The sequence below is a fragment of the Blennius ocellaris genome, assembly GCF_963422515.1.
Source record: "Blennius ocellaris genome assembly, chromosome: 14".
Lineage (NCBI taxonomy): Eukaryota > Metazoa > Chordata > Actinopteri > Blenniiformes > Blenniidae > Blennius > Blennius ocellaris.
This window is the reverse complement of record NC_137663.1, coordinates 21,571,795-21,597,039: the sequence shown is the minus strand read 5'-3', so window position 1 is coordinate 21,597,039 and position 25,245 is coordinate 21,571,795. Positions and strand designations below refer to the sequence as shown.

Genomic DNA, 25,245 nt, shown 5'->3' with positions numbered 1-25,245 from the left:
GATATTTAAGAAAAGAACTTTATTTGTGACTTATTAACAAAACACATTACCAGATTGAGTAAATCATAAGAATCACTATTATCACCTTTTACAATGATGAGCAGGTGTACAAAAAAGTTATTAACAGATCTGCACTGTCACAGTCGACTGGTAATGCGCCACTGACTGCCACACCCAGCGACTGAGGAACATTCACTATACACAAGCAGAGAATACATCAAAAAGTTTTTTTAATACTATTTTTCTGTTTTGTTTTTGTACTTTTTTCCCCCCTCCTTTTTCTTGCTTTTTTTTTTTCCTCTACCGGGCGAAGAAATAGACATAAAAGGTGAATAAATGATTCATTTACACAAACAGTGTTGGATCATTGTTTCAGAGCTTAACACAAGTTTAAGGGTTGATTTTCTCACTTATGAAAATCGTACAGGTAAAAACAGAAGAAAAAAAAAAGGCATTTCATAGCATAACACAATAGCATTATGTATATCTAGAAGATTAAATTTATTTTCAACAGGATAGAAAATGTGTTTCATGTTTTTCACACAATTTACTGTTTGCAATTTCTGTATGTACTGTGTGTGCATGTGTTTGTGTATTGATGAGTGTGGGTTGTTTTGGTTTGTGTGTGTGTGTGTGTGTTTGAAAATGTGTATCAGAGGTATATCTATTCCAATACGCATTTCCCAGTGGGAAAACATATCTATGTATATATAGTATCTATATAGTATCTGTTTCCTTTGCTTATAACATGCAAACAGCCACTTGGTGATCTGACAGCACATAAGTACACCTGAAGAACGGGGGGAGGGCAGGGGGAGGGGGTGTGTGAATGGGTGGGATTAAGCTGGAAAGCATCGCCTGTACACCCCGACAGTGATTGGTAATATGATGGTAAAATAGAAAGGAACACCGAGGTGAGATATTATGACACTTCTTGTTCACAAATTTCCAATAACTACTGCCTGAAAACACCCTTTCTCAAGCTTGCTTCGGCTTGAGGGACTAATATTGGCATCTTGGAACAGTTGTTACCCTTTTCGCTTGCACCAGAGGGGATTGTGGGACCTTTTCAGGCTTTGAATCCCCACTCCTAACCAGGTATTTTGCTCTTCCTGCTCTTTTACACAGGGTACCACTGACAACCACCGTGTTGTTGCAAGTAAGAGAGCCCGAAACTGTCATGAGCTGACTATTTGACTTGTAAATCTATACACTGTTCATTATTGGCAACTTTTGTTAACAGCTGTTATTTTGGGTTGCATCTTTTACAATCGTCACTGAAAAATGAAAAAACAATTAACTTTTTTCCCCTTAGAAGTTCCCAAGAACAGTCAAGTCTGAAAACACAATAGTTCCCACTCAGATCACCATTAAGCTCAGATGATAGTTTGATACCCTTTGCAACCTTTGTTCTAATGTTTATGTGCAGCAACAAAGCAAAAAACACTATCCTTGTCTAAATACAAGGTACTGCTGTTGATCTTTGCATATTGCATGAAGCATTTTCACATTGCTCACCATTGCACGATGGTTTTCCTCTTCCTAAGTCTGCTACTAACCTGTCCCCACTTCATCTAGTCAAGTCAATTTTCTCAATTACCTCTCACCTACAAATTACAGACAGTTTCTCATACGACGTGACTCAGCCAGCCAGTTTCAGTCACTGGGAGCTTTTACAATTACTGCCGTTCCCTTTTCTCTTCTTCCCACCACTCCATCCTAACTCAAATGCAGTACAGCATCATCTCAGTTTGCGCTAAACCTGTCAAGCATTCTCACAACGCATCACTTGCATTGCATGCAGGAGTTGTCAGAGCTGTCAACAATGAGCAATTAGAAGAGACAGTATGGCTCAGTAGAAGCTGAACTCAACAAAACATGTATATGTGGGTGTGGTTGTGTGTATGTGTGTGCTGAATATGTGCATGTCTCTGTGTGTAAATATGCAAAATACACATACATTACTGTGTTGCACAGTTCACCAAAGGTATGTGACTTGAATGTCGTCCAACCGTGTTGATTTGAGGGAGTAAAGGGAGGAAACGGGCAGCGGGCAAGCAAATCCTACAAGCACTGAAGCATTTGAGGCAGTGGTGCAGGGCTTGAAGAACAACTACTTAACATTCAACGACAGAAGTAGAGGGATCGGGCTTGAACAGAAATGAAGCGACAAGCAACGTTCCTGCGTCCCCAGCCATATAATACACTCCCAAAAGACGGCTTGGGCCTTGAGTTTTGGAGTTGGAGTTTCCAGACGGTGATGTGTAGTCTTTTAGTAGTAGTCTTTTTACGCGGTGTCTTCATATGTACTGGATGTTGTAAAGAGAGGAAGAGACGGTGCATGTATTTGCTTGTACGTCAGGGGCTGGTTGCATCAGCTGCACGTTAGGTTCCCTAGTTATATCCGAAGTAGCCACTAATCGCAATTCACGCTTCGCTAAAATTACAAGCGGTACCACCACAAAAAATCTGTTCCAACGCAATCTTGAATAACAATGAAATAATCAAGCAAGCAATAAAGCAGGTGCAAATGATACAAAGTCACACAACTGCACTCACTAACAGTTAAGCAGGATTTTTTTTTTCCACAATTTTTTTTTTTTTTTACTGCACACAGCAAATTTTGACTTTAGTAATCCCATGCCATTGCAACTTCAAGGTTCATAGCCATAATTTTGAATGTTTAAGTTCATTTTCTACACTTTATATAACACTGCAGATGATTTTTGCATTTCCCAGTGGGTTTTACTTTTTCCTTCAGGCAGAATCCGTTTTTTACGAAAAATGTGCTGAGACAAGCTTGAACACTGGTACTTAATCTGCTGCACCTCTCTTTGACTCCGCCGATGTGATTGCGATAATGCCGACGCGAGTTTGCCATGTGATGAGAACATGACTGAAACCGCTAAAACACCAGATGCTGCCTTCACGTTACTGTTTCCTAATAGCCTCAACTGTGCTGCCTGCGAGGTGGAACAACAAATCCAATTAGTCCATGTGCTTTGAGGAGTTAATGAGCAGTGATTTGTACAACTGATTTGTAGGAAGTGGACTTAAACCTCAAAAACCCAGCATTGTCCTTAACGTGTCTAATATGGTCACATTCTAATTTAAACGCCAATCAAGTCCATTACAAATCCCTTCAGCAAGATATTGCTTTTAACCGATCGGCTACTCTTGGTAAAATTTTAACATCATAGCTTTCAAACTCGCCAACTTAGCCACGGTACAATAGAATTTAGTTACTCGCTAATTGCAAATGAACTAGCTGTTATGAAGCCACTGCTTTATAAACTAACCTGGGAACAAACTTGCGCATAGTTGGTGCAACCCAGTCCAGGTTCTCAGCCTCTGCAATGTGCTATGTTACAGTGAAACAGAGCTCTCGATCAGAGTGTGGTCCAGTTTCTCGCAGCAACCTCGTTCTCGGAAAGGTGCTTCTCTTATTATGGTACGCATACTGTAAGTTAATTTTTCATCTTTTTCTCGTTTTTATACAAAAGACCACATTGCTGAATTTCTACAAGGCCTCAATAATACTGAAGACAAAAGCCTCTGTTTCATTTGTTGTTTTTTTTGTTGTTTTGTTGTTTTTTAGTTTAGCTTACAATTGGCTTTCAACTCACCAAGAAGCAAAAAGGGGGCCAGAGATGTCAACACAGGTGGCCTCAGCTGACAATGGTCAGATACAAATAGTACACCTTTTCGGGTGCCTTTGTTTTCATCATATAAAAACTGGGTTTTCAGAGGGGTTGGGCAGAAAATCACAGAAAGGCTAATCTAAGCCAATAAATTCCTCTTTTTGTTGTTTTAATTTGGTCCAGCCTTTAGTTAAAATACATTTGTTTACCAAGTTCACGTGTTGTGGGGAGCCAGACCTGTTCGAAAGAGGATTTGGCCACTGTACAGTGTCTATGCAAATATGGCGCAAGGAGGCTCCCTCAGTTCTACAATATGCATTTGGTTTATTTTTCTGGCTCTGAAATTGGTAGCACGATGGTGGCTCTGCTTTCAAGTCACCCCTTCTTCCTCTAATCATCGCCCCCTCCCTTCTCCTTTTTGTCCTTCTTGTCCTTCTTCTTCTTCTTCTTCTTCTTGGCCTCATCCTTCTTGCCGAAGCTGATGAAGTCGCCCTTGTCGTCCACGGGGCCTGCGTCGTGGCGAATGGAGATGATGGCCGGGGATCCGGGGATGATGAAGGCTTCGGGGGGGATCTCTCCGGGCTTCAGGGGCTGTGGGGGGCCGTAGCTTTGTCCGGCGCCGTATCTGAAGTGCCAGCTGTTGCTGTTGACTCCGGCGCCCACTGGAGGGGAGAGCTCGCCACCGCCCTCACCGTCTAGAATGAGTACGATGGAAAGAACGTGAAAACAAAAGAAAAGAAAGAAATGTCATGTCATGTTTATAACGCCAAGTCCATAAGTTGGAACCTCATGAAAGCTATGGCCTCCAGCCTTTTCTTTTTTCTGTAAAACTTAATGTCATAACTTAATACCAGTTACAAAACATAGAACTTCTCTGATAAATCACTTTTTTGACACCGTGTGGTCCTGAGGATGAGAAAACAGGATTATGAAAGCTTCTTTGACGACGTCGGATGAGAATTTTAGCCACTTTTTATTTGCTGCAACCTGTGATATGTAATGCCATTTTGGTCAGATGTTTGTGCTTTTTATGACTGTTTGACTTGGAATATGGGTGACTACTGAATGAATGACAGTGAAGGTTTGTCAGAAAACTTGCATCTTTTCTCTGATGAAACCCTTCAAAGCCTACTAAGGTGTGATGCTAGGACTGATTACAATATATATCATTCAGGTACTAATTGATCCTGTGTGTGGACATGTGCAAAAAACATGAACGTCTCCTCTTGTCAGATCTCAGTGGACATCAAACAAAGCTGATGATTGGTTGAAACCATTAAACAGCTTTGAGATATTATTTGAAATATTGTCTCTGGGCTCTTTGTTTCCCATTCTATCCTCTAAAACTCAACCAGAAGAGCAGAAAGTCTTCTCATCTGAGTGGTTTATAATATTGCTAGCAATATATTTGCTTTGATAACTCTGGGGGAAAATAATGACTGGTCAGCACCAAGACCCTGTCACTATGCTATTGCATAGGCTTCCCCCCTCCAAGAAACTGTGAAATACAAGTTGAAGACATTGATGCACCACCTTTCCTTGATTGTCAGAATCCTTGCAGGCAATCTCATATAGAAACTGTCCTACCATTTTTCCTCGGTACATAGATTACAAATTCTTCAACTCACTTTCTTGAAATTTCAGTTTTTTGATGATGAAATGAACTGTGTGCCAGTTACCTTTGAAGGGAACCAATTGAGTATCAAATGCCTCTTGCTGGGTTTTTCTTTTGGCAGTTTCCAGAATTAAAAATTTATTAAATCCTTCATACACAAAATAAAGCTCAAGATACATTTACATGTAGCACTGGTTACAAAAGCACTAGTTCACAGAGTGCTGAACGTGCATGTTTCTTGAAACACTCAGCCAGTTGTTCACAATAATCTATTTTTCAAGCATGCTACGATTAGGACGTGTTTCAGGAATTGTTTAAATACAACATAAATTCACCTTTAAACCAGTTATCCTCATACAATTTAAAGGATTGGTGCATTATCGCATGCTGTTTTTGTTGCATTGTGTGTGTTGGCCCAATTATTTCTGGAGCTACACTTTCCTGCAGTGAAATGAGATCAAACCTATTCTCTCATCTGTACAGTAAATACTATTCTAGAGCCTCTGAGCAGTTGCCAGGCAACCAGGAGAAACTACAGAAGGGCAACGAGTGCAGACGAGGCAGAACGTGTGGTTTAAGAAAGCAAAATAATGAATTGCACAAAAATGTGTTACTTTGAGCTCCAGGGATGCTGCAAGGCAGATGTAGGATTGTTCACATATTTCCAATGCAGATATGATTGTTGTCCAAACATTAATAACCAAATATCTTATATTCTTCTTTTATGCACCATAAAACTGGCTCTTTACACCTGGTTATGTTTTGATGGCTACCAAGTGGTAAAAGCTTCACAGTCCATTGTGGCCCAGACATCATTAAATTAAACCCCCCTCTGCTATTAGCTTACAAGAACTGCATGCTTGTCATAGACTTTATTATTTAGTTAATGGCCTGACAATGGCGCGGTAGCCACAGGGAGAGGATATTTTCAGGACAGCCATTCAGCAACCATCACAGAACGGAGCACTGGAGGGGACTAACCTTTAAACCACAGGGATATTTAACTTGGCAATGTGATTTGTGTTTGTATTTGGATGACAGAAGCTGAATAATCCAGTGCCAGAATAGGGGATGCAACCTTTAGTATACAAGAATGGATTTAAACAAAAACAAACAACTAAAGAATAGACAATGGAATAAAAAAGAGGTTAGGGTTATAAGATTTTTTTTTAATGAAAAGGGGGGAAAAAATCCAGTTCTGAAGGTCAAAAGGTCAAATATTGTAGAATGAAAAGGAAAAGAGGATGTGAGATGAGCTGAAGAGAGCGGCAGGCAGAGAGAGAGTGGGAGGCAGTAAGGAGGATGGGGGTGGGCGGGTTTTGCAGACACGGTGCTCTCAGGCCTACACCAGTTCCCTCTGCGCTGACCTACTTTCAGTCTGGATTTTATTTAGATCAAACACGAGCCCTGGCAAAAAGATTCAGTTTGATTTTTCTTTGTAGGCTATTTATGACATTGCTGGAGTGCTGAAATGGTTTCAACCACCGTCCCATTGGGAGGAATGCTATTTTACAATTTAGTGCTGCACATACTCGCAGTGTACCACTGTGTCCCCACAATGAAGATAAACCCCACGTGTAGACTTTGATGTGCAGATGTAATGTAACGGACACCATTGCACTGGTCAGAGAAGAACTGTGCATCACGTCTGAAGCATGTCCAGTCCTCCGTATATGCTCTTTGTAGCAGAGCGCGCTGTGATATTTCATTGATCTCTGACTCATTGCAGATTGACTGCATATTAAGTGGAAGGATATGCAATGCTGGGCAAAGACGGGTGTGTTGTGGTACGTAGTAAGTGAGTGACATAGTATTGTAACTACAGCCCAAGACAAAAGAATAATGAATAATTTGTTCCTGCAAAAATAGAAGTATTCATTTTTAACTGCATGAAATAATGGGCACATGACGGCTGAGGAGACGACACATGGCTCGGTTCTCGACAAAATCCAGATTTAATAGGTTCATTTGGTTTCACTTTTTTTTTTTCTATGATTGTCATGTACAATGTTTGAGGAAAAAAGAGCCAAGAGCAGCTAATTGTTGGGTGTAATTGGGCTTGTTTGATGATTATTCAGTGTCAGATGCTATCGTCTTATCTCGCCATTAGCACAGCAACTGCTCTAATACTAAGTCTGCTTTAGGATTACTCCGTTTGATGGTATGGTCTGTCTGTTTGTATTTGATCTGGGTAAGCCTTGAAAGAGGGAGTGGTAATTCCCCCCCTCCCAAAAAAAAAGTCCTATGTGACTGGTATCAATGGTAAGGCAAGGACGACTGCCGCTCGTGTAGAGGAGCACAAACGGGCTTGAAATAAACTGAAAAGACAGCGGTTGAGTGGAAGGAGCTGGAGAGAAACACTGCGAGGCAGGACGTGGACGAGCCCTTGCTGCACTGCTGCACACAATGCAGCTCCGTTTTATATAACTGACACACCGCTTCCTGTTACCTGAGCCTGCTATTTTAAGCAGGGCGATCTGATGCTGAGGTCTTCTGCATATTTTAGGCTTCCTTGTGCCGACACATGACAAAATATCCACGAATGACCTTGACGCACGACACATTTTGTTTTCAGGCAAATTGGTAAAGTCAATCATGTCAATTGAAACTATGAGCTGAATACCTGCAGATTAATACTCACTTTGTACGCAAAAGGCTTTGTATTGATTTTACTGGTGGTGAGCTACACAGTTGTCAGAGACAGACGCACACCCACATTATCAAGAATTAATGAGGTATTTCAGTGAATTTTTGTGATTGTTTAATTGTCATTCTGTTTTAGTGTTACGATTGTTCCCTTTTTTGATGTTTTAGCTGATTTAACTGGAGAAAAAATTGTCTGAACAATGACTTTTCTATAATGTTGAAAATATTTGAGACTCGCATGTTGAGCAGGATGACCTTTGAAAACTAATGCTGGAAGATCTTTTGATTTCCTGTTAACTTATCTTGGTGCTGGACAGCATCCAGTGTTGCTATTTATGTTTTAAAGAATCTATTGATAAAATTCAATGGGAACAGTAGAACTAATCCTTTAAAATTATGGTTTATTACTCCACGTGTAATCATAATTCATTATGCTTGCCATGATGTCTGATTACTGTAATGTGTATACTGTATTTTTGTCTTGCATCTGGAAATTAAATGAATTTTGTCTTTAAATTGAGATCATGTGAGCAAGTTTTTATTTCATAAATTATACTGATGCCTCACTGAAACATCAGGATCTGTTCTGTTGTGTGACAAATGGAAGCTGAGATGAGATGTTCCCCAGAAATCTGGCTAATTTTGATTTTGAAGTGTCTGGACACAGGAGCTTATATAACTGTGGTTACTGGGTCACCCAATGGTTTTAGCTTGGGTACTACGGTTTAAACTAAGACCTACTTAGTTTTGGAATCTGACTGCTCAATGAACTTTCTCTTCATCAAGAACATTCTATTCATCAAGAACATTGTACAATGCAAAAAGTTTTTCCCGGTGTAGAGGAATGTGAACTCTTCTTGCTTCATGTCAGACTCGCGAAGCTGAAATGTCAACTGACTAACACTCAGGCAAACGAATATTGTCATAGGTGTCTTGAGACATCACAGAGCTTCACACACTGCTGTGACAAATGCAAACCCTTAACATGTTAATTAAAAGAGACCCCGGTACTAATCAAACATATGCCTGCATATACAGAACATGTGCATTCCTAATATACAAGCCATGCCATGGATTGGTGCAATTATAAGAGGGCTTAGTTTCCTCTGGGCTGCAGCTCCTTTAACACGCCTTTTTCCGTTGCTTTATATTAGTCCATATTTCACAGCGAGCGTCTCTGAAGCAGATTATGGTGTAACTGCTGGTAAGCGGGTCAGTGCAGCTCCTTGCGAGGACACCTTATGAGGATATGTGGGTGTTTGAAGGCTCCTTTTATCTAACCTGGTGTCCTATATTTAAAAATGGGCAACATTATTTCCTCGTCTCGTCCGAGATACTGTTCCATCTGAAGTAAATCCCTCTGGTGGTTTGTAGAACATGTACAAATCTGACAGTCTTGTAGTGCTGTTGTAAATATATGCAGTATGTCACATATATTCTGCATGATGTGCATCTACATAAACCAGCAGTTTTTAAAGTGTGGGGTGTACCCTCCCTTGTGCGTGTGAGGAGAACTTTAGTATGGAAGGGGAGGTGGGGTGGGTGCAGCAACAGGAAACGGACAACAGAAAAACAACTGTAGTCATCTAGTAGTTAACGTCAGGCATGCTTGAGGAAAAATGCACCAAGTTACAGTCGATTATGTAGAAGAATTAGATTGTAATGGGCTGATTGTGATAGCCCATTGCCTCTGTGTACTATACACATGTTTAGATATAAAAATCTTATTTAATAAGAGCGGGATTGTCAAATTCAAGAGACGGAAACAACTCCAGAGCCCTCTCATAGTAATTGAGCCAAAATCATGTACGAATATTCTAAAAGTTAACGTCAAATTGATTATTTGAAAAATCCATTCTCAAAAAAAAAATGTTCAGTGTGAGATCCTTGTTGTCCTCTCGGATCTCGTGATTTTTACAGCAGAAGTTCATCCACCTCGAACCGAAGTGATGCTGAGGACAATTCACAAGCAAAAAGGTAGTTTAGCTTGTAATTCTGCGTTCCTGATCTTTCCGTAATTTTCTTTGCTGCCACCTTGTGTTGAGTTCTGGTCTCAGTGCTGCGAAAAAAAACTCTACTCTGCCAGGTCATCGTACGGGTTGGAGCAGATCCTGCTGAGGGCTGGATTTGGCCCGTTGGCTACATCTTTGACACCCCTGCATTCCAGTAAAGACTGGAGTTTATTTATACTGACTATAAACACTTTTAGTATTTCACAATAATATTTGTTTTCTTGGTCAAGACTGAGCCTAATGGTGGGGTGTTGATTTTTATTATGCCTCAGACTTTATTGTTTATAGAAATACACAATGGTTTTGTGTGTTTTGTGTGGACATGGTTTTGTGTGTTGAACCAGTATGTATGTGTGTAGGTGTGTGCACACCTACATGCTTGTGTATATTTGTGTGTGTACGATTACATTGATTTGCTCTGCTTTTAGTGTCTTCAATCTATTGCAAAGCACTTTGAATTACACTTATCCCAGAGAAGGTGCTATAACATTGATTGATTGATTGATTGATTGATTGAGGATACTAGTGAATTTGACGGCCAAGTGTTTCATGTTGTCTTCGGGGGTCGGGGGGGTTCGGGCTCATCCGCCTACACTGTGACAGCCACTGAAGTAAACCCTGCTTTCCGGCATTATTTCCTATTAATCGCCCGCTTTTCCTCTTTAATACCTGCCCTTGCTGACTCCTCTCCCCTCCCTTCCACCTCCTCTCTAAAAATTCCATTCAGAGATATGACCGGTTGCCATGGAAACTGCCTTCGCCCACTCCCCGCTGATGGAGGGTGCGGCTGCTGCAGCAATCTCGCAGTTAGACAGTGTTGCCAGGCAACAGGTCACATGGCGTTCCCTAGCAACAACACTACTGCAGGAACCTGCCAATCCTCTTAACCTTTCTCTCTCTCTCTCCATCCCCCCACACCTCGCTATTTTTCTCCATCCCCCCCGTACGTCTCTCCTGCTCTTCCTTTCCAAAATTGCTTTTAATGATACTGGATCTCTCCTTTTTTTTTTATGGCATTTCTTTCATCACTGATAAAAGCTCCTCTACCTCCTTTGGCATGAGAAAAATGTCTCCTCATGTGCGCCATGGGTCACTTATATAAACACAGTTTTGAGGGTGCCGCATTTAGATGCGCCGCAGCACGCCGGACAACCTCATCATGATAACGATTCGCTGCAGACATGAATATGTTTAACAAAAAAAAAAAAGGGCTCCATCTCTTGATGCATACAAAAGAGGATCAACGTGCAATCCATGGCATGGTTTTGCAGTGAGCCACTCCTAATAAATGGTTTCCTAATTCAAAAGTCCATTCCCTCAAAAATGACTGCAGTATGCCGTGCACTCTGCTGAAAGACAATGAGTCTTTCCATGACCACAGGGCCAGATTTCCATCTTCTAAAGAAACTATGTACACGTCTTTGCTGCAGCCTGGCACAGAGATACTCAGACCTCTCAAATAATTCCAGTAATTTTGTGTAGAGACAAACCTTCACATGTTTACTCTCCAATGGGATGCATGATGGTGTAGTGGTTTGCACCGTTTCCTGACAAACACGTTTCCTTTCTTTGTGGCATTTGTATGTTCTCAATGGGTTTTCTCCGGTTGCTTCCCACAATCTAAAAATGTGTAATAATCTATGCGTCACTGTTTGTTAGACCTGTGACGGGCTTTTTAACCTCTCCAGAGTGGAGCCCACCTTTTCTGGAAATGTCTGGTAGAATAACCTCCAGTATTGGAGGCCATGTGTTTCACCTCCTTCACCCAACACAAGACCCCATGCAAGATCCAAATACTGCAGCCTGACTTCAAAATCTCTGAATGGAGACGAAGTTTTTGGTATTCGGGAGCTTTCAAACATACAGCACTGTTCTCAAATCTTAGTCATTAGCTCAAAGAAAGTGATTCTTTAAATGGTGCAGCATGGGTCACCTTTGAGTTCAGCTCTGTTTGCGCTTGCGTTACATGTTTCCAATGTTGTCACCCACTCAGGACAACTCATTTCTTATTAAATACATCTTCATGTTTCAGCCTGTAGCTTTTCATGCTGCTGTTGCTCTGAGTATGATGTTTAACTTTTCAAGTTCATGTAAATCCTCCAATAATGCGACTATTGAATCACCAATTAACCAAAGAAAGAACTAAGGATTTTTAAAGAAAAATGCATTTAGGTGTGGTGACATTTCTTTATCAGGCCAACCTTTTTTGTCATCTTGGTCCTTGGGGAATGCATGTCTTGCATGTGTTAGATCTCGGTCTGCTATAACTGATTCAAAAAATAGCTCTATATAGGCCTGAAATAACCCATTTATTTCCACTGCGAGTGGGGAGACATCTGAAACATGCAGATCAGAGCTCCCACGAGACAGGAAAAAAACAGTATTAAACTACCTTGGTGATCAATAGTGAAACATCAATGTTCATGTTCAGACGTAAAACATACCACACTTTATTAATGCACTTTGAAATTAAATCAATTTCAACCATTTCTGTTGCATAGCCCCAACGGATCTGTCAACCAGACTGCCCATTTCCCCCTCCTTCACCCCGCTTCCCGCGCCGCCACTCACCTGCAGCGCTGGACACAGTGGGCCAGTTCTGGACCAGCATCCCCTGAGCTCCCTGCATTACCGAGGACTCCTCCATGTGCACAGAGCTGCAAGGTAGGACCATCATAGCGAAATTAGTGTGACACTCTGACAGATAGTAATTATTTCTTCTTTAACCCGTTCCACCCTTAGGTGACCCAGTACCGAAGCCCACACGCACACAAGTGGCACCAAATCATAACAGGGGCCATTTTTGAAGGTCATAAAGTGTGTCAGATTCCCTAAAGAGGATTCCTCTAAACTAGTGTGTTTTTACATATATTTTACTTTTATAATACTTCATTTACAGTACGTGTCAATTTTCACCATTGGTGCAGTTAAATTGGAAGAGGTTTAAGTTTGATAAATCATTTTCAGTTCAACTAAAAAAATTTCATTGCTGAATATATACGCTGGACGATACTGAATTTTGCAGACCCATTTTGTAGGGGTTTTTTTTGTTATTGTTTTTAAATGAAGATACACGAAGCCTCGCCTATGCAAGTCTATGAAAGTCTATGCAGCATACTGGTTACACCAGCATGTGTATTGGTATGCTTATATGCTGGTGACGTCTACCACTGATAGCATGTTGGTTACATAGCTGAACCAGCACCAGTTTGGTATACTTCTGCAAAGGCCTGCATAGGTTTTATTTGTTTGTTTGTAACCTCTAATTCAGTTTTGATTAGGAAAACATTAAGCATGTGGAAAGATGTATCTCAAATCTCTGTTTTGAGTGGATATAAAGTGACTTTTTTATGTTTTGAAATCATTCCCGATGTCTCTGATCCCTAAAGAATAGTACCGCTCAGTTTTGCTTTAGTGCTGGAGAGGGAAGAAATGTTTTTTATTCATTTTTTGAGGTGGAAATCTGAAGAAAAAAAAAGTAGCTGAAGGCTTGAGGAGTTTAGGAAGTTGGGTTTTTTTTTTGCTTGACCTCTTGGTATTTTCAAGGGTGGCACATGGAATGATAATCCAAAATGCCAGAAATAGCTTAAAGTGTAAAAACTTTGTTGTGGTATTTGTCAGTGTTTAGTTTGCCTTGGATAATCAGTTGTAAAGAAGACCTTTAAACCAGCTTGGGCTCTAAAACACTGCAACAGAAGGTATTTTTTATTTGAAAAGGAGTTTGAGTAAATGTAATTTTATTGTTGATTCCTGTGAAGATGTGACAATAGTCATTTTTCACAAGTTCAGTATGTTAAGTCTTGATGAGTGCTCAAGGAAGCCAGTTAGAGCTGATGATTAAATGTGGGTGCTGACCCTCTTACGACAATAATTATGTTCAATACGTCTGGATTTTTCTTTAGATTTTTACGGCTGTGGAATTGTCAAAACTGTGCAAGAAGTGAGCAAAAATTAGCTAGAGAGATGCCACTACTACAGTGTTTTTTGACCTTGCATGTTATAAATGAGTGACATATGGATAAATGTCAGTTGATATACATGCAAAGGCTAATATAAACACGCTCTAGTTTTCTGTTGCTGCAGACCAAATACAATATGTGAACGGTATCATCACACGTAAAGTACGAGTCAAGTGGATCTATTTTCTGTAACAATCAATGATTTTTCCCCCCCCGCTTCGTTATATGTGGCCTTTATTTGCCTCCCCACAGCAGGGGGTCGGTATCCCTACTGCCATGTTCACAGTCACGGGATGAGAGGCGCTGTGACGGCGTCACTGTGAAGTCTCAACAAATGTGCCCCTGTGACTGTGAAGGGAAAATGGTGCCGACCAACTTTTTTTCTGCCATAACTTGAAAGATACTGTGGCTTCTGTGTCGAACACAGGACTTGGTGTTCTTGTCATGTTGGAGAATCTCTTCAAGAACTGCAGGGGAGACGGTTGTCAATGTATTTTAGTTCAAAATGTGCACACTGACGATTTGTAGCAATGAATAGGCAAGATCTTTGCGGCATTTACTTTAGTGTGGTTCGATATTACACAATTTGGATGTTTTTTTGCATTCACTTTCATTTTTATCCAGCATAATATTAGCCTTTTAAATTTGAATAAATGTTTGTCAGTTGAAAGCATGCTGTAAGTATTTCCAGCTCGTCTTGTTTCAGAATAACATGTTCGGCATGGTAATTTTATTGTATAAAAAGTAGGACATCTCTAATGCACCCAGTGTATATATATTTTTATATAAGAAACCCCACTGCAAGCACAACATAGACACTAAAGGTGCCACCACAGTGGAGCTTTTGATGTTGCTGTATTTATGTTTCTTTATTTTTTTTTCCCAAGAGCTGGAGACTAAACTTTTCTCTGAGCTCAACTTTTTTTCGGTTGTGCTCGGATGCTGGTGGGCTCAGAATGCACAGAGAAATGCAGAGGCAAGAACATTTCCTCAGATTCTACCGTTGAAGTTCACAGCGACCGTGTGCCTAAAAATATAGTGGATTTACATTTCAAAACATGATATTTTTTTAATATCACTTCGCCATTTCTCTTTCTTAGTACTGCCACTTTCTCCAGATAGTGTCACCCGAGTGGAAACTGTTATAACCAGCTGATCCTACCTCGTGGTTATATACCTCTTATCTAATCAAAATTCATATCTATGAATTTTAATTAGATTTGTTCACCAAAATGATGAAATGACATCAATTCAAACCTATTTTAAGGTCAAATGGATACGCTTGTCTGTATCTGTTTTTGATTAACAACGAGGTTAGTATTCTAAGAAAAACATCAAGTAATTTAACATTTCAATGGAATGTGATTTCCTGTGTATGTAAGCTTAAAACTCATTGATCGTTGACGTAACACTTTAGTACTAAACAAGTTATCCATGAGTAAAGTTGTTACATCCAAGTATGAAACACTGTCAGTGTCAGAATTTCAGAACAAAAGGATTCCCTACAGACCATATATATTATTTTATATTATTATATACACTGTACTGTATCTATAAAAACACTGTATTTTTGTTTGAAGTAACATTATTATTTTCATTACTGTTACAAGAGAAATAATTTATTTCTTTGGCTTAATTTATCATTCAATTTCCCCTAACTCAGATATTTCCCCTAACTGGTATTTTTTCCAATACGAACAACGTATCCTTATTCCTGTACTTTATCTATATTTTTCCGTCTTTTTTTCTTTATTGCCTCAATGATTACTTCTATAACCACTTATAAAATGCACTATGAATCTTACCTTCTGGCTCCGGAATAATTTTGTTTTGCACTATACTATCCTGTCTTCACCTATGTGACTGACATAAATTCACACTGACCATTCACTTCAGGTGACAACCTTTGGACATTATGTTTCTCTGTTAATGTCACCAATCACTTCAGTTTCGATTTGTCTTGGATTGAAGCTGAGGAACATCACTGATCCCAACAAAAAGGCTCTGGAGGTTTCATAGTGTCTCATTCATCGTGATACTGATTAATGTTTTATGGCAGATCTTTTTTTAATGCAACAGTCAACAATTGATTTCTCTAACCTGGACTTGGTATCTCTTAGTGTTGTAAAAGTGGCACATATGGGTCTTCACAGAGTGAGCTGACACACAAACCAGTCCTTGGAAAGAAGTTTTCTCTCATGCATTCACAATGAATATATGGATCTGACTGTAAAGGAGGACACAAACAGACTGGGGCCTCTGCAATGCAGCACATTCAGTCTATCTTCGGCTGCATCCCACATATTATGTTGATTTCTAATGAATAAAAAATGACTACTTATATTCTGAGTCTCGAGCTTTTAAAAAAAATCCTGGTTTAATGAGAATGCGACAAAACATAGTGTATGTTACACAAACAGACCACATATAGAATATGGGTCAGTGATGTTGGTCCTACATGCTGTATGCAGGGTGATGCATTACAGAGAGCCTGTGCTGGGGTTAAGTGTCCATGTGAGCCTCCTCCGTGTCCGAGTCCGTTACCGGCGCTGCCATTTTGATGAAGATGGCAGCGATAAAATTGCAGCAATGATTCATGTTAATCCATGTCATGTTACAGTGACTTGATGACGGAGCGCATACTACGCTCCTGTCCACGCCACAGAAATTAACACTAATATCCAATTAAATCAAACTCAGACGAAGCAGATGAGCGCACAGCCGAGCAGTGAGCATTGTTGGCATGAAATTATGAAAATGTAGTACAAAGTGTGGGCATGTAGCAAACTCATTAGTTCCTGATGTTCCAGCTGTCTTCATAACAAACTTAATTACATACTTTAACACAACTTTTGTGACTTAATCAGTTTAAAACACAATTAGCTCTTATAGGTTAAAAAACAACAACTTTTCTCTAATTCTGCTGTTGTTGTTGTTCCACTTGATTTTCCCTCTAATTGTGGCAGAAGACAGTTCATAAGATTGTTTACATACTCCATTACTCAGATATATGAAGGAACACTCAAATATTCTCGGACAAGCAAACAGAAAACCCACATAAAAAAAAACAACAACAAAAAACCACGTAAACTGATTGCATTTCGAATGAAAATACCCAGCGTCTCCTTTAAATCCAGATCTCCCATACTGTGCTACCGGTAGATACAGCATTATCTCAACTCCTGTGGGATCTGTATCATTCTGCTGTCTAGACTTGAGTATTGGTTATCTGTAGTCTTGAAAAATGTGCAAATGACTTCCAATGTTTGCCAAGTTCTTGTTTATAGGAACAATTAATATATCATCATATCTATCGGTTATGTTTTCTCTGGGGATTCAACAACGGATACCAGACATTCAAAAATAAACTGCCGCTGTGTGTAAGTCATCTCTGCATCTCGCATAATATTGTTCACATCAGCATTTGTTAGAATTCACCAGTGGTAGGGACTTTGGAGAAAATCAGCTGATTTAGTACACACAGAATAACAAAGTAGTCAAGAGGTTTGGGAGTGATATAAAAATTCAAACACTGAAGTTTCAAAAAGTCAGTTCCACTTGCATACTTGTGTAACATGGATTATGAAAATCCAAACTTTGCCCAAAGCGCATTCAGTGCATTGCATACCTGAACTTAGACCTTAAATGTATACCAATGACAATCAAGCCAGTTTGCCATTATGTCATGTTGCTGTCAAGACTTCAAAAATATTCTGTATCTCCATACAGATTCCATATACATCAGCCATAGTGTTGCCCAATTTTGTGTATGCCCATCTACTTTGCTGCTGCTTATGCAACAAAGTGTGATGCACTGTGTATTCTGGCGCCTTTGCATCAGAACCAGCATTAACTTACACAGCAGATTCAGCTGCGGTCGATTATTTGTTGAATCAGACAACATCACATTCCAGCCTTCACTCCCCACATGCTTCAGTGAACCTTTGCGGTCTGTGACACTGATCTTTGCTTTCCTAACTTGTAACTTTCTTCCTATCTATCTGGCCCCCCTTCTCTATGTCTCTCTCTCTCTCTTTCTCTCTCTCCTTCTACTGTTACACCAACCAACACTTAAATCCCTAATTTAAGGAATCATCATCAGCACTGGACTCATTCTGTTATTCATGCATGAGTACGTGTGCAGATCAAGTCTGAAATGTCCTCTGCTGTCCATGTGCACTATTTAACCCCCCCTGACCTCCGAACAGAAGTGTATAAATGCCCATACGTGTGGATGCAGGGCATCTGTACATCCAGACACTGATGCATGTGTGCATCTGATAATCTGGGAAAGGTCATCGGCGGCTCATTTGTCCTTCATGCTTCCTGCTTAAAGACTGTAAGCGGGGGAAGCGGCGCTCAGAATGCAGATGACCTATATAGTATTACACTGCAGAGGAAAAGGGTTATGCATCCAATGATGGGGCTGCACATGTCTTTTCCCCAAAGGGAGTGAGGAGTTCACACAAAATGCTGATGGGAAACGAGCAGTGTTTTACTGAAAATATGCTTGTTTCTCAGCTGCAAATTTATGTAGCAATGCATTTTTTCCCCATTTAATCACGGTGTCATACAGTTTATTTGTGGGTGCAGATGTCTTTGGAATATCTAATATGCCATTTAAGCATGTCTTAGAAATACGACCCCTGCATAATCAACACTGGGGGTCAGTGCACTGATGTGAGCAGGATGAGACGGTGTAACTTTTTCCCAGATGATCAAAAGTTGCACAAGAGTTAAAGATGGAAAATGCTTACCTCTGCACCCCTGCCCTCAAAGACGCAGAATATCGCCAGTCAGCATTCGGGGCTTTTGGCTGAGCGAGCAAGAGGTGGAGAGAGAGAGAGGGGAGGGGGGGGGAGGGAACGACAGGAGAAGAGGAAGAAAAAAGAAGATAAAGATTGAGAGATGGGGGAGAAGGAGAGCGAGGGGAAGAGAGTAAGTTTAGTTTGATCTCATACTGTGCAGAGCCAGACTGGGCCATGGTGTCATCAATTAATCATGATACACATCCCAGCTCTGGACGTGATAGGAGCACTGCAGTTGTGTCCCCTATCACGCACGCACGCACGCACGCACGCACGCACACACACACACACAGATTTTTAAAAAGGGCAATGACTGAAAACAATATTGAACGTTTTTGGACAGTCCCTCATTCCACGGCTCTATAAAAGTGAGACCTGCCCTTTGCTGGAGTGTTGGACTGTTTGCACTACTGTGTGTGTGTGTGTGTGTGTGCGTGCGTGTGTGTGTGCGCGACTGTCTGTTCGTGATGAACCAGGGCTGAGTGCTTGAAATTCCCAGCAGCCCTCTGGGAAATTATTGCTTTTGAAAATCCAATAAGGAACAGCTATCGTCACCAGGGAAACCGCATCCTTTTTCTCTATCATACATTAGGCTGCAGTCTCTGCAATGTGCAATACAAAGTCTGGAGCAATCCTTCACGAGTTCTCAATCTGATCAAAACTTTTCTGCATCTTCTGATTTGAAACATGATAAAATGCTGATTATACTGCATTCAAGTCCAAAGACTCATACAGTGATGTTACAGAGGGAAAAGTCCTTTCTAAAAAAAAAATGAGCTCATCTATGTAATTAATTATGCCTGAGTCACTAATTGTTTACTCATGAGTAGCTACTGTGTCCACGCACAGTATGAAATGATTGTGAACATTGTGTTAGAGCTAATGCTAAAATCTGTCAGCATCATAACCCTAACCCTCAACAGTGAATAAGAAAAGCTGTGTTTAAGACACAAACCTGCTCAGGCAGCAGCAAGTGTCCCAGATAAAGATGGCACATTTTGTTCCTCAGTTCAATTCAGAGGGGAGTATTTTGTGCTGGTAGACCCAGCATCTTTGAGTAAATCTAATTTGCAGGGCTAAGCAGCAGAAGCTGGAGGTTAATTTGATTTACACTGCTACACTTGTCTTGGTAGGATGTTTTTTTTTTCTCCATTTAATATGTAACTAATGTACCAGTGGCTGGCACCTGATGAGATGATGCTGTCAGGCAACCATTTGACCCAAGCAGCATTTTCTTTTACAACCTGGCAATAGAACATATGTGACATTGATATTGGAATCATCAGACTCTTAGCTATAAAAATGACAAATATACTATATGTGGTGAGGCCTTTAAAATATGTAACCCTTCTTCCTATTAATATAATTGTCATCACATTCATATGGTGTGAGAGAGCATTTAAAAATACTTATATTGTTTATTTTCTATTTGTATTTTTTTTAACTGTGTCTTTATTGTATTTTATATACAATAAAGAACAGTGTACGGCAAAACACCACACACATCACAAAAGCCCAAAAAGAAGAAAGAACTCCCTAAAAACAAACAAAAAACAAACCAACAATAATAACAGCAGCCCTACTTGCAATCAAATCTGTCCATCTGTCCAAATGTCATTTTGAATATCTTGTATATTCAGTTTAATCTTAATACTGTATATTGTGTATTTTTTCAATCAAATTTTCTTTGTTTCAATCATACTATTGAAACAGTGTATTTGTTTTTTTTGGATGATTATGGTGCTGTAATACACGAATTTCCAACATTGATATTAATAGTTTTATTATCTATCTATAACCCAAAGATAAAGACTTTGCCATACGAAAGACAAACAAGTTGATTTACAAAAGCCTCAAAAAAGGTGATGATGTAAGTAATAGCGATTTGGAACATGAAAGCAAGCGTTTTCAGGACTTGCATATTTATTACGGCAACTCTTCTCCTGGTGGCTTTGATCAACTCAGTTAGCAGCCCCCGCTCCAGTGTATCAACTCAGTTGTGCTCACTCACACAGCCCCCATCATACGAACAAGTGAAACCGTGCAGGGAGAGTGAGCAAGTCGCAGAGACTATACATGACCTGTTCTTGGTGTGGATGTGATGACGACCTCAAAGTGAGACACAAATCTCTGAATCATCAGAAATAGCACGGGACCCTTGAAAAGCGTCAGGACTGACACTAATTCAGTGTGAGTGCTGAGCGGCACTGGGCTGTGTGACTGCACAGCGCCAGTGAAAGCTGAACGGAGAGGGTGAAGGTTGTGAGGAATTCAATGCACTGCAGGAGGCAATCAAACATGACATGCAGTGATGTCACCTCCCTGCAGCAATGAAATAAATATGGCAAATGTGCACACTGCAGCAATTACCTCAATTAAAAATTCAGGTTTGTTAAAAAAAAAAATCTTAATTGTTTGCAACTATATTAAATTCTATTAAAAAGCCACTAATATATAAATATGATGAAACATGGCCTTCTAGATATACAGATAGAAATAAACATTAAAAAAAAAGAATAATGACGCACCTCTGGGCAGATTTGCAGTGAAGCATCAGGCATACTCAGTCTGCGTACAAATCCACTCCCACTGGTGAAGAAGCGGTCAGCACCGCTGCCCCAGGTGCCACTGATGGGCCGTCCCGTGTTGTAGAACATGAAGGTGTCACTGCCAGAAGTGGCTGTCAGGCAGGTCTTGTAGCAGTAAGTCTTGGTTAGGGAGCCATTCCCACGCACTTCGATGTAGTGAGGCTCCACTTTAAGGTCCCTCCGAAGCACCACATTGTTATTAGGTTGCCCCCCAGCTGCTCCAGCACCTGCCCCACCAGCACTTACGCTGCTGCTTCCACCATCTGGAGGGGGTTTCTGTGATCCGCAGCAAGGAGAACAGGACCCAGGCTGGGTGCAGTAGGCGTGGCAACGCACGATGGCCAGCACCACGACGGTGACCAGGAACACAAAGGTTGTAGCGCTCAAAGCTACGATCAGATAGAGTGTCACGTTGGAGAAAAGTAGAGTGCTGTGAGGTCGGATGATCCTCTTGGGGTCCAGGACCACTTTAGGTGGCACTTCCATGACGGCCACATTGATGGTTGCGGTGGAGGAGAGAGCAGGTTGGCCATGGTCCTTCACAAGAACAGTCAGAGCGAAGGAGGTGGAGTTGTCTTCCAGGATCCTCCGAGTGGTCCTGATCTCTCCGGTGTGCTCATGCACTTTGAACAGGTCCAGGTCCGTGGCCGTCTCCAGCACATAAACCAGCCAGGCATTTGGACCCGCGTCTGCATCGTATGCCACCACTTTGGTCACCAAGGAACCTGGGTCAGCGTTCTTCTGTACCGTCTCCAAGGAGCGTGTGCCATTGCCAGGAGGGTTGACTATCAGTGGTGCATGGTCATTCTGATCCATTATGTAAATGTAGACGGTGGCGACGCGGCTGAGCGGAGGAATGCCCCCATCTTGAGCTTTGACCTGGAAGTGAAACTCTCTGAGTGACTCATAGTCAAAGGCTCGCAGGGCATACGCCTCCCCCGTATCGGCCTTCACCGACACATATGAGGTGACAGGAATGCCATGGTTGTTGTCATTGAGCACTGTGTAGGTGATACGTGCATTTTCTTTGATGTCTGCATCTTGAGCCTTCACAGTACACAAAGAGGCCCCGGGGCCATTGTTTTCAGTCACATAGACTGTATATGAAGTCTGCTCAAATCGTGGTGGGTTGTCATTAACATCAGCCACGTCCACCTGTATGGTCTTCTGGGAAGAGAGAGGAGGATTTCCTCCATCTGTGGCACTCAGAGTGACATTGTAGGCATCAGTGGTCTCACGGTCCAGGAAGGCTGAGGTAACAAGAGTGTAGTAGTTTCTGAATGACTTGATCTTGAATGGAAGGCCTGCTGGGATCTCCAAGCTCACCTGCTTGTTCGCACCGGAGTCCCGATCAGTAACGCTAATGAGGGCCACAACTGTGTCTGCACGGGCGTCCTCCCGCACAGGGCTCGACAGAGATGACAGCACTATCTGAGGGACATTGTCATTTACATCCACCACATCCACCACTACCTTACAGTGGGCTGCCACGGCTCCGGGGCCCTTGTCCATTGCCTGGATGTACATTTCATAAGAGTTGGTCTCTTCATAGTCAACATTGCTTTTTACTCTGATTTCACCTGTGTTAGTGTCCATGCTGAACATCTGCCTCACTCGCTCTGGAGTGTAGCTGCTGAAAGAATAGTAAACCTCCCCATTTGTGCCCTCATCCAGGTCAGTGGCATTTAGTTTAATCACCAGGGTGTTTTTGGGCGAATTCTCCAGCAGTTTCACCTTGTACACTGAGCTGTCAAACAAGGGAACATTGTCATTTGAGTCCAGGACCCGGACATTGATTTTGGCCGTCCCCGTCTTCTCTGGCGTCCCACCATCCACAGCACTTAGAATTAATTGGTGGTAAGGCGTCTGTTCACGATCAAGGGGCTTTTTGAGAACAAGCTCAATGTGCTTTGTATTTAGGGAGGGTTTATTAGACACCAGCGCGAAATGGTCGTTTGTGCTAAGCTGGTACATGCGGACTGAATTGGACCCAATGTCTGGATCTTGAGCGTTTTCGATTGGGTACCGAGACCCTGGTAAAGCAGACTCAATGATTTCCAGTTGGTATTCGTCTCTGGGGAACTGCGGCTCATTGTCATTGGCATCCACAATCTCCACCTCAACATGGTGCACTTCAGTGGGATTTTCGACCATCACCTCCAGATTAATGAGGCAGGTGCTGGAGAGATCACACAGCGCCTCCCTGTCGATCCTCTCATTGACAAGTAATTTCCCATTTTTGGGGTTAACAATCACATAGCGTTTACCGCTGTTGGAGGTTACCTTGATTTTTCGGGTGGAGAGCTTTCGAATATCCAGCCCCAAGTCATGCGCCAGATCACCGACCAGTGCCCCATTTTCTTGTTCTTCTGAAATAGAATATCGCAACTGTCCAAACGAAAGGCCACAAAATAAGGAAAATATCACAAAATAAAAAGGCACAATGTTTCCTATCCAGTTGCGTATCCCCGCCACAGCCATCGCAAGCTCACAGGATCCGCAGACGGATTAAACGCAGCCTTCCGCCTTTTTAGCTTGCAGTATCTTGCATCCCAGCACCTCATTAAGGTGGGCTAATTGGTCTCCCGGTGAATGAAACCGGAGCGGCTCATCCATTGTGTTACCCGGCTGAGGCGAATCCTCTCCAGCGCGCCCATATTCCCTTTGTCCGTGATGCGCTTTTTTTTTGTCTCCAATGCGCGCAGCTGACGGGTGTGTTTCCCTGCCGCTGGAGCTGTGAGATAGTCAAGAAAGCAGAAACATTGCCCCACAGAGTCGGAAAGAGAGAAGACAACCTTCACAATAATATCACTTTATTGCCTCAATAGATTTATTCATCGTGAAGTAGCACTCTACATTTGTCATTTAATATATTATGACAGAGAATGGCAAGTCCACTCTTTCCTGAGTAGCACTCTTTTTTTCTTTTTTGGGGAAAATCACACAAATCATGCAGAATGGATCAACCAGTATTTTTATTATCACTATCATCCTGCATTTACTTTCACTCCGTCCCGTCAGTGGAAGTGCCAGTGTAACACGGACCCGCGTGTTTGTGTTATCGCCACTTTATTTCACAACTTTTAGCACGTTGCGCGTCAGTAAATATTTTATTTCCTTGAGTATCCGGATGTTCTCTGTGTGTAGTGGCTTTAGCTTGACGCTGAAAGGACAGCAGCGTCCCACCCTAGCGCGCCGAGCACTCGGCTCCAGCGTTCCACTCTCCGCCGTGGCGCAGCTCCCCTCCTCCCTCCCCACCCATTTCTTTCCTCCCATCCCATCTATTGAATGTCGGTGTAGGGTCTGGGAGCTCATTGACGACCGACACATGAAAGCACCCCGAAAAAAAAAAGAATGGCGACTGTAAAACAAAAATCCCGACCCTTTACATTTTTACGCAATCCAGTGCCACCGTCCACTTCATACATATTTCAGATATGCTGTGGCTGTGTGCTAAGGTCGGGTTTATTTAAAAAAAAAAAAAAAAAAGAATGATATAATCAGATAACATTATATTTATGATCTCATTCATTATATCCACCTGGTCGGACTCACTGTTGCACCTCTGCGTAAAGTCAGTCCTAATCAACACAGTCTCGTTACTGTTCCCAAACGGAGCGCACTGAAAGGGGGATGTGGCCGCGCATGCAAGCAGACACATGTTTGCGGGCTGGCTTCTGTTTGTCGTCCTTTGTCTGGGCTTGGAGTCGCGGGGATGGTTGATTTGCCGGTAGCGATTCAGCATTCCCGCATGGTGAGCGTTTGGGCAGCAGGGCGCAGCAAGAAGGCATCACACTGACAATCACAACCTTCCCTCCACATGGATCACTGTCAGTGGTAGACCTCGGACTGTCAGGTCACATAATCGTATTTAAGATGCCCGTGGTGGACCCCGTAAAGCAGCGGTCTCATTTCCACGCTATAGAATATGTCCCGAAGTGAAACATGATACAGGAACATATAGGATCACGGAAAC

The 25,245-nt window shown here is 41.7% G+C and overlaps 1 protein-coding gene across 3 annotated transcripts; it reads right to left on the bottom strand.

Moving 5' to 3' along the window:
- Positions 1-23,918, bottom strand: LOC308139345 (protocadherin alpha-C2-like). 3 transcript variants are annotated; one of them, XM_080508754.1, is made up of 4 exons: positions 21,210-23,918; positions 18,631-18,689; positions 12,486-12,571; positions 1-4,336 (listed from the first exon to the last, which is right to left on the bottom strand). In XM_080508754.1, the coding sequence occupies exons 1-4, from the start codon at positions 23,748-23,750 to the stop codon at positions 4,032-4,034; spliced, it is 2,991 nt and encodes a 996-aa protein (XP_080364880.1). In that variant the 5' UTR covers positions 23,751-23,918; the 3' UTR covers positions 1-4,031. The 3 variants fall into 3 exon arrangements, with proteins under 3 accessions (XP_080364880.1, XP_080364881.1, XP_080364882.1); XM_080508756.1 differs by lacking the exon at positions 12,486-12,571 and having other exon boundaries at positions 4,242-4,336; XM_080508755.1 differs by lacking the exons at positions 12,486-12,571; positions 18,631-18,689 and having other exon boundaries at positions 4,095-4,336.
- Between the last annotated feature and the right edge of the window lie 1,327 nt (positions 23,919-25,245).

Excerpts from the sequence above, each read along its gene's own strand:
- LOC308139345 (XM_080508754.1), bottom strand. The coding sequence starts at position 23,750 with ATGGCTGTGGCGGGGATACGCAACTGGATAGGAAACATTGTGCCTTTT. Across the intron at positions 12,572-18,630 it reads TTGAGGGCAGGGGTGCAGAG|CTCTGTGCACATGGAGGAGT; the intron begins GTAAGCATTTTC and ends CCTACCTTGCAG. Across the intron at positions 4,337-12,485 it reads CACTGTGTCCAGCGCTGCAG|ACGGTGAGGGCGGTGGCGAG; the intron begins GTGAGTGGCGGC and ends TACTCATTCTAG.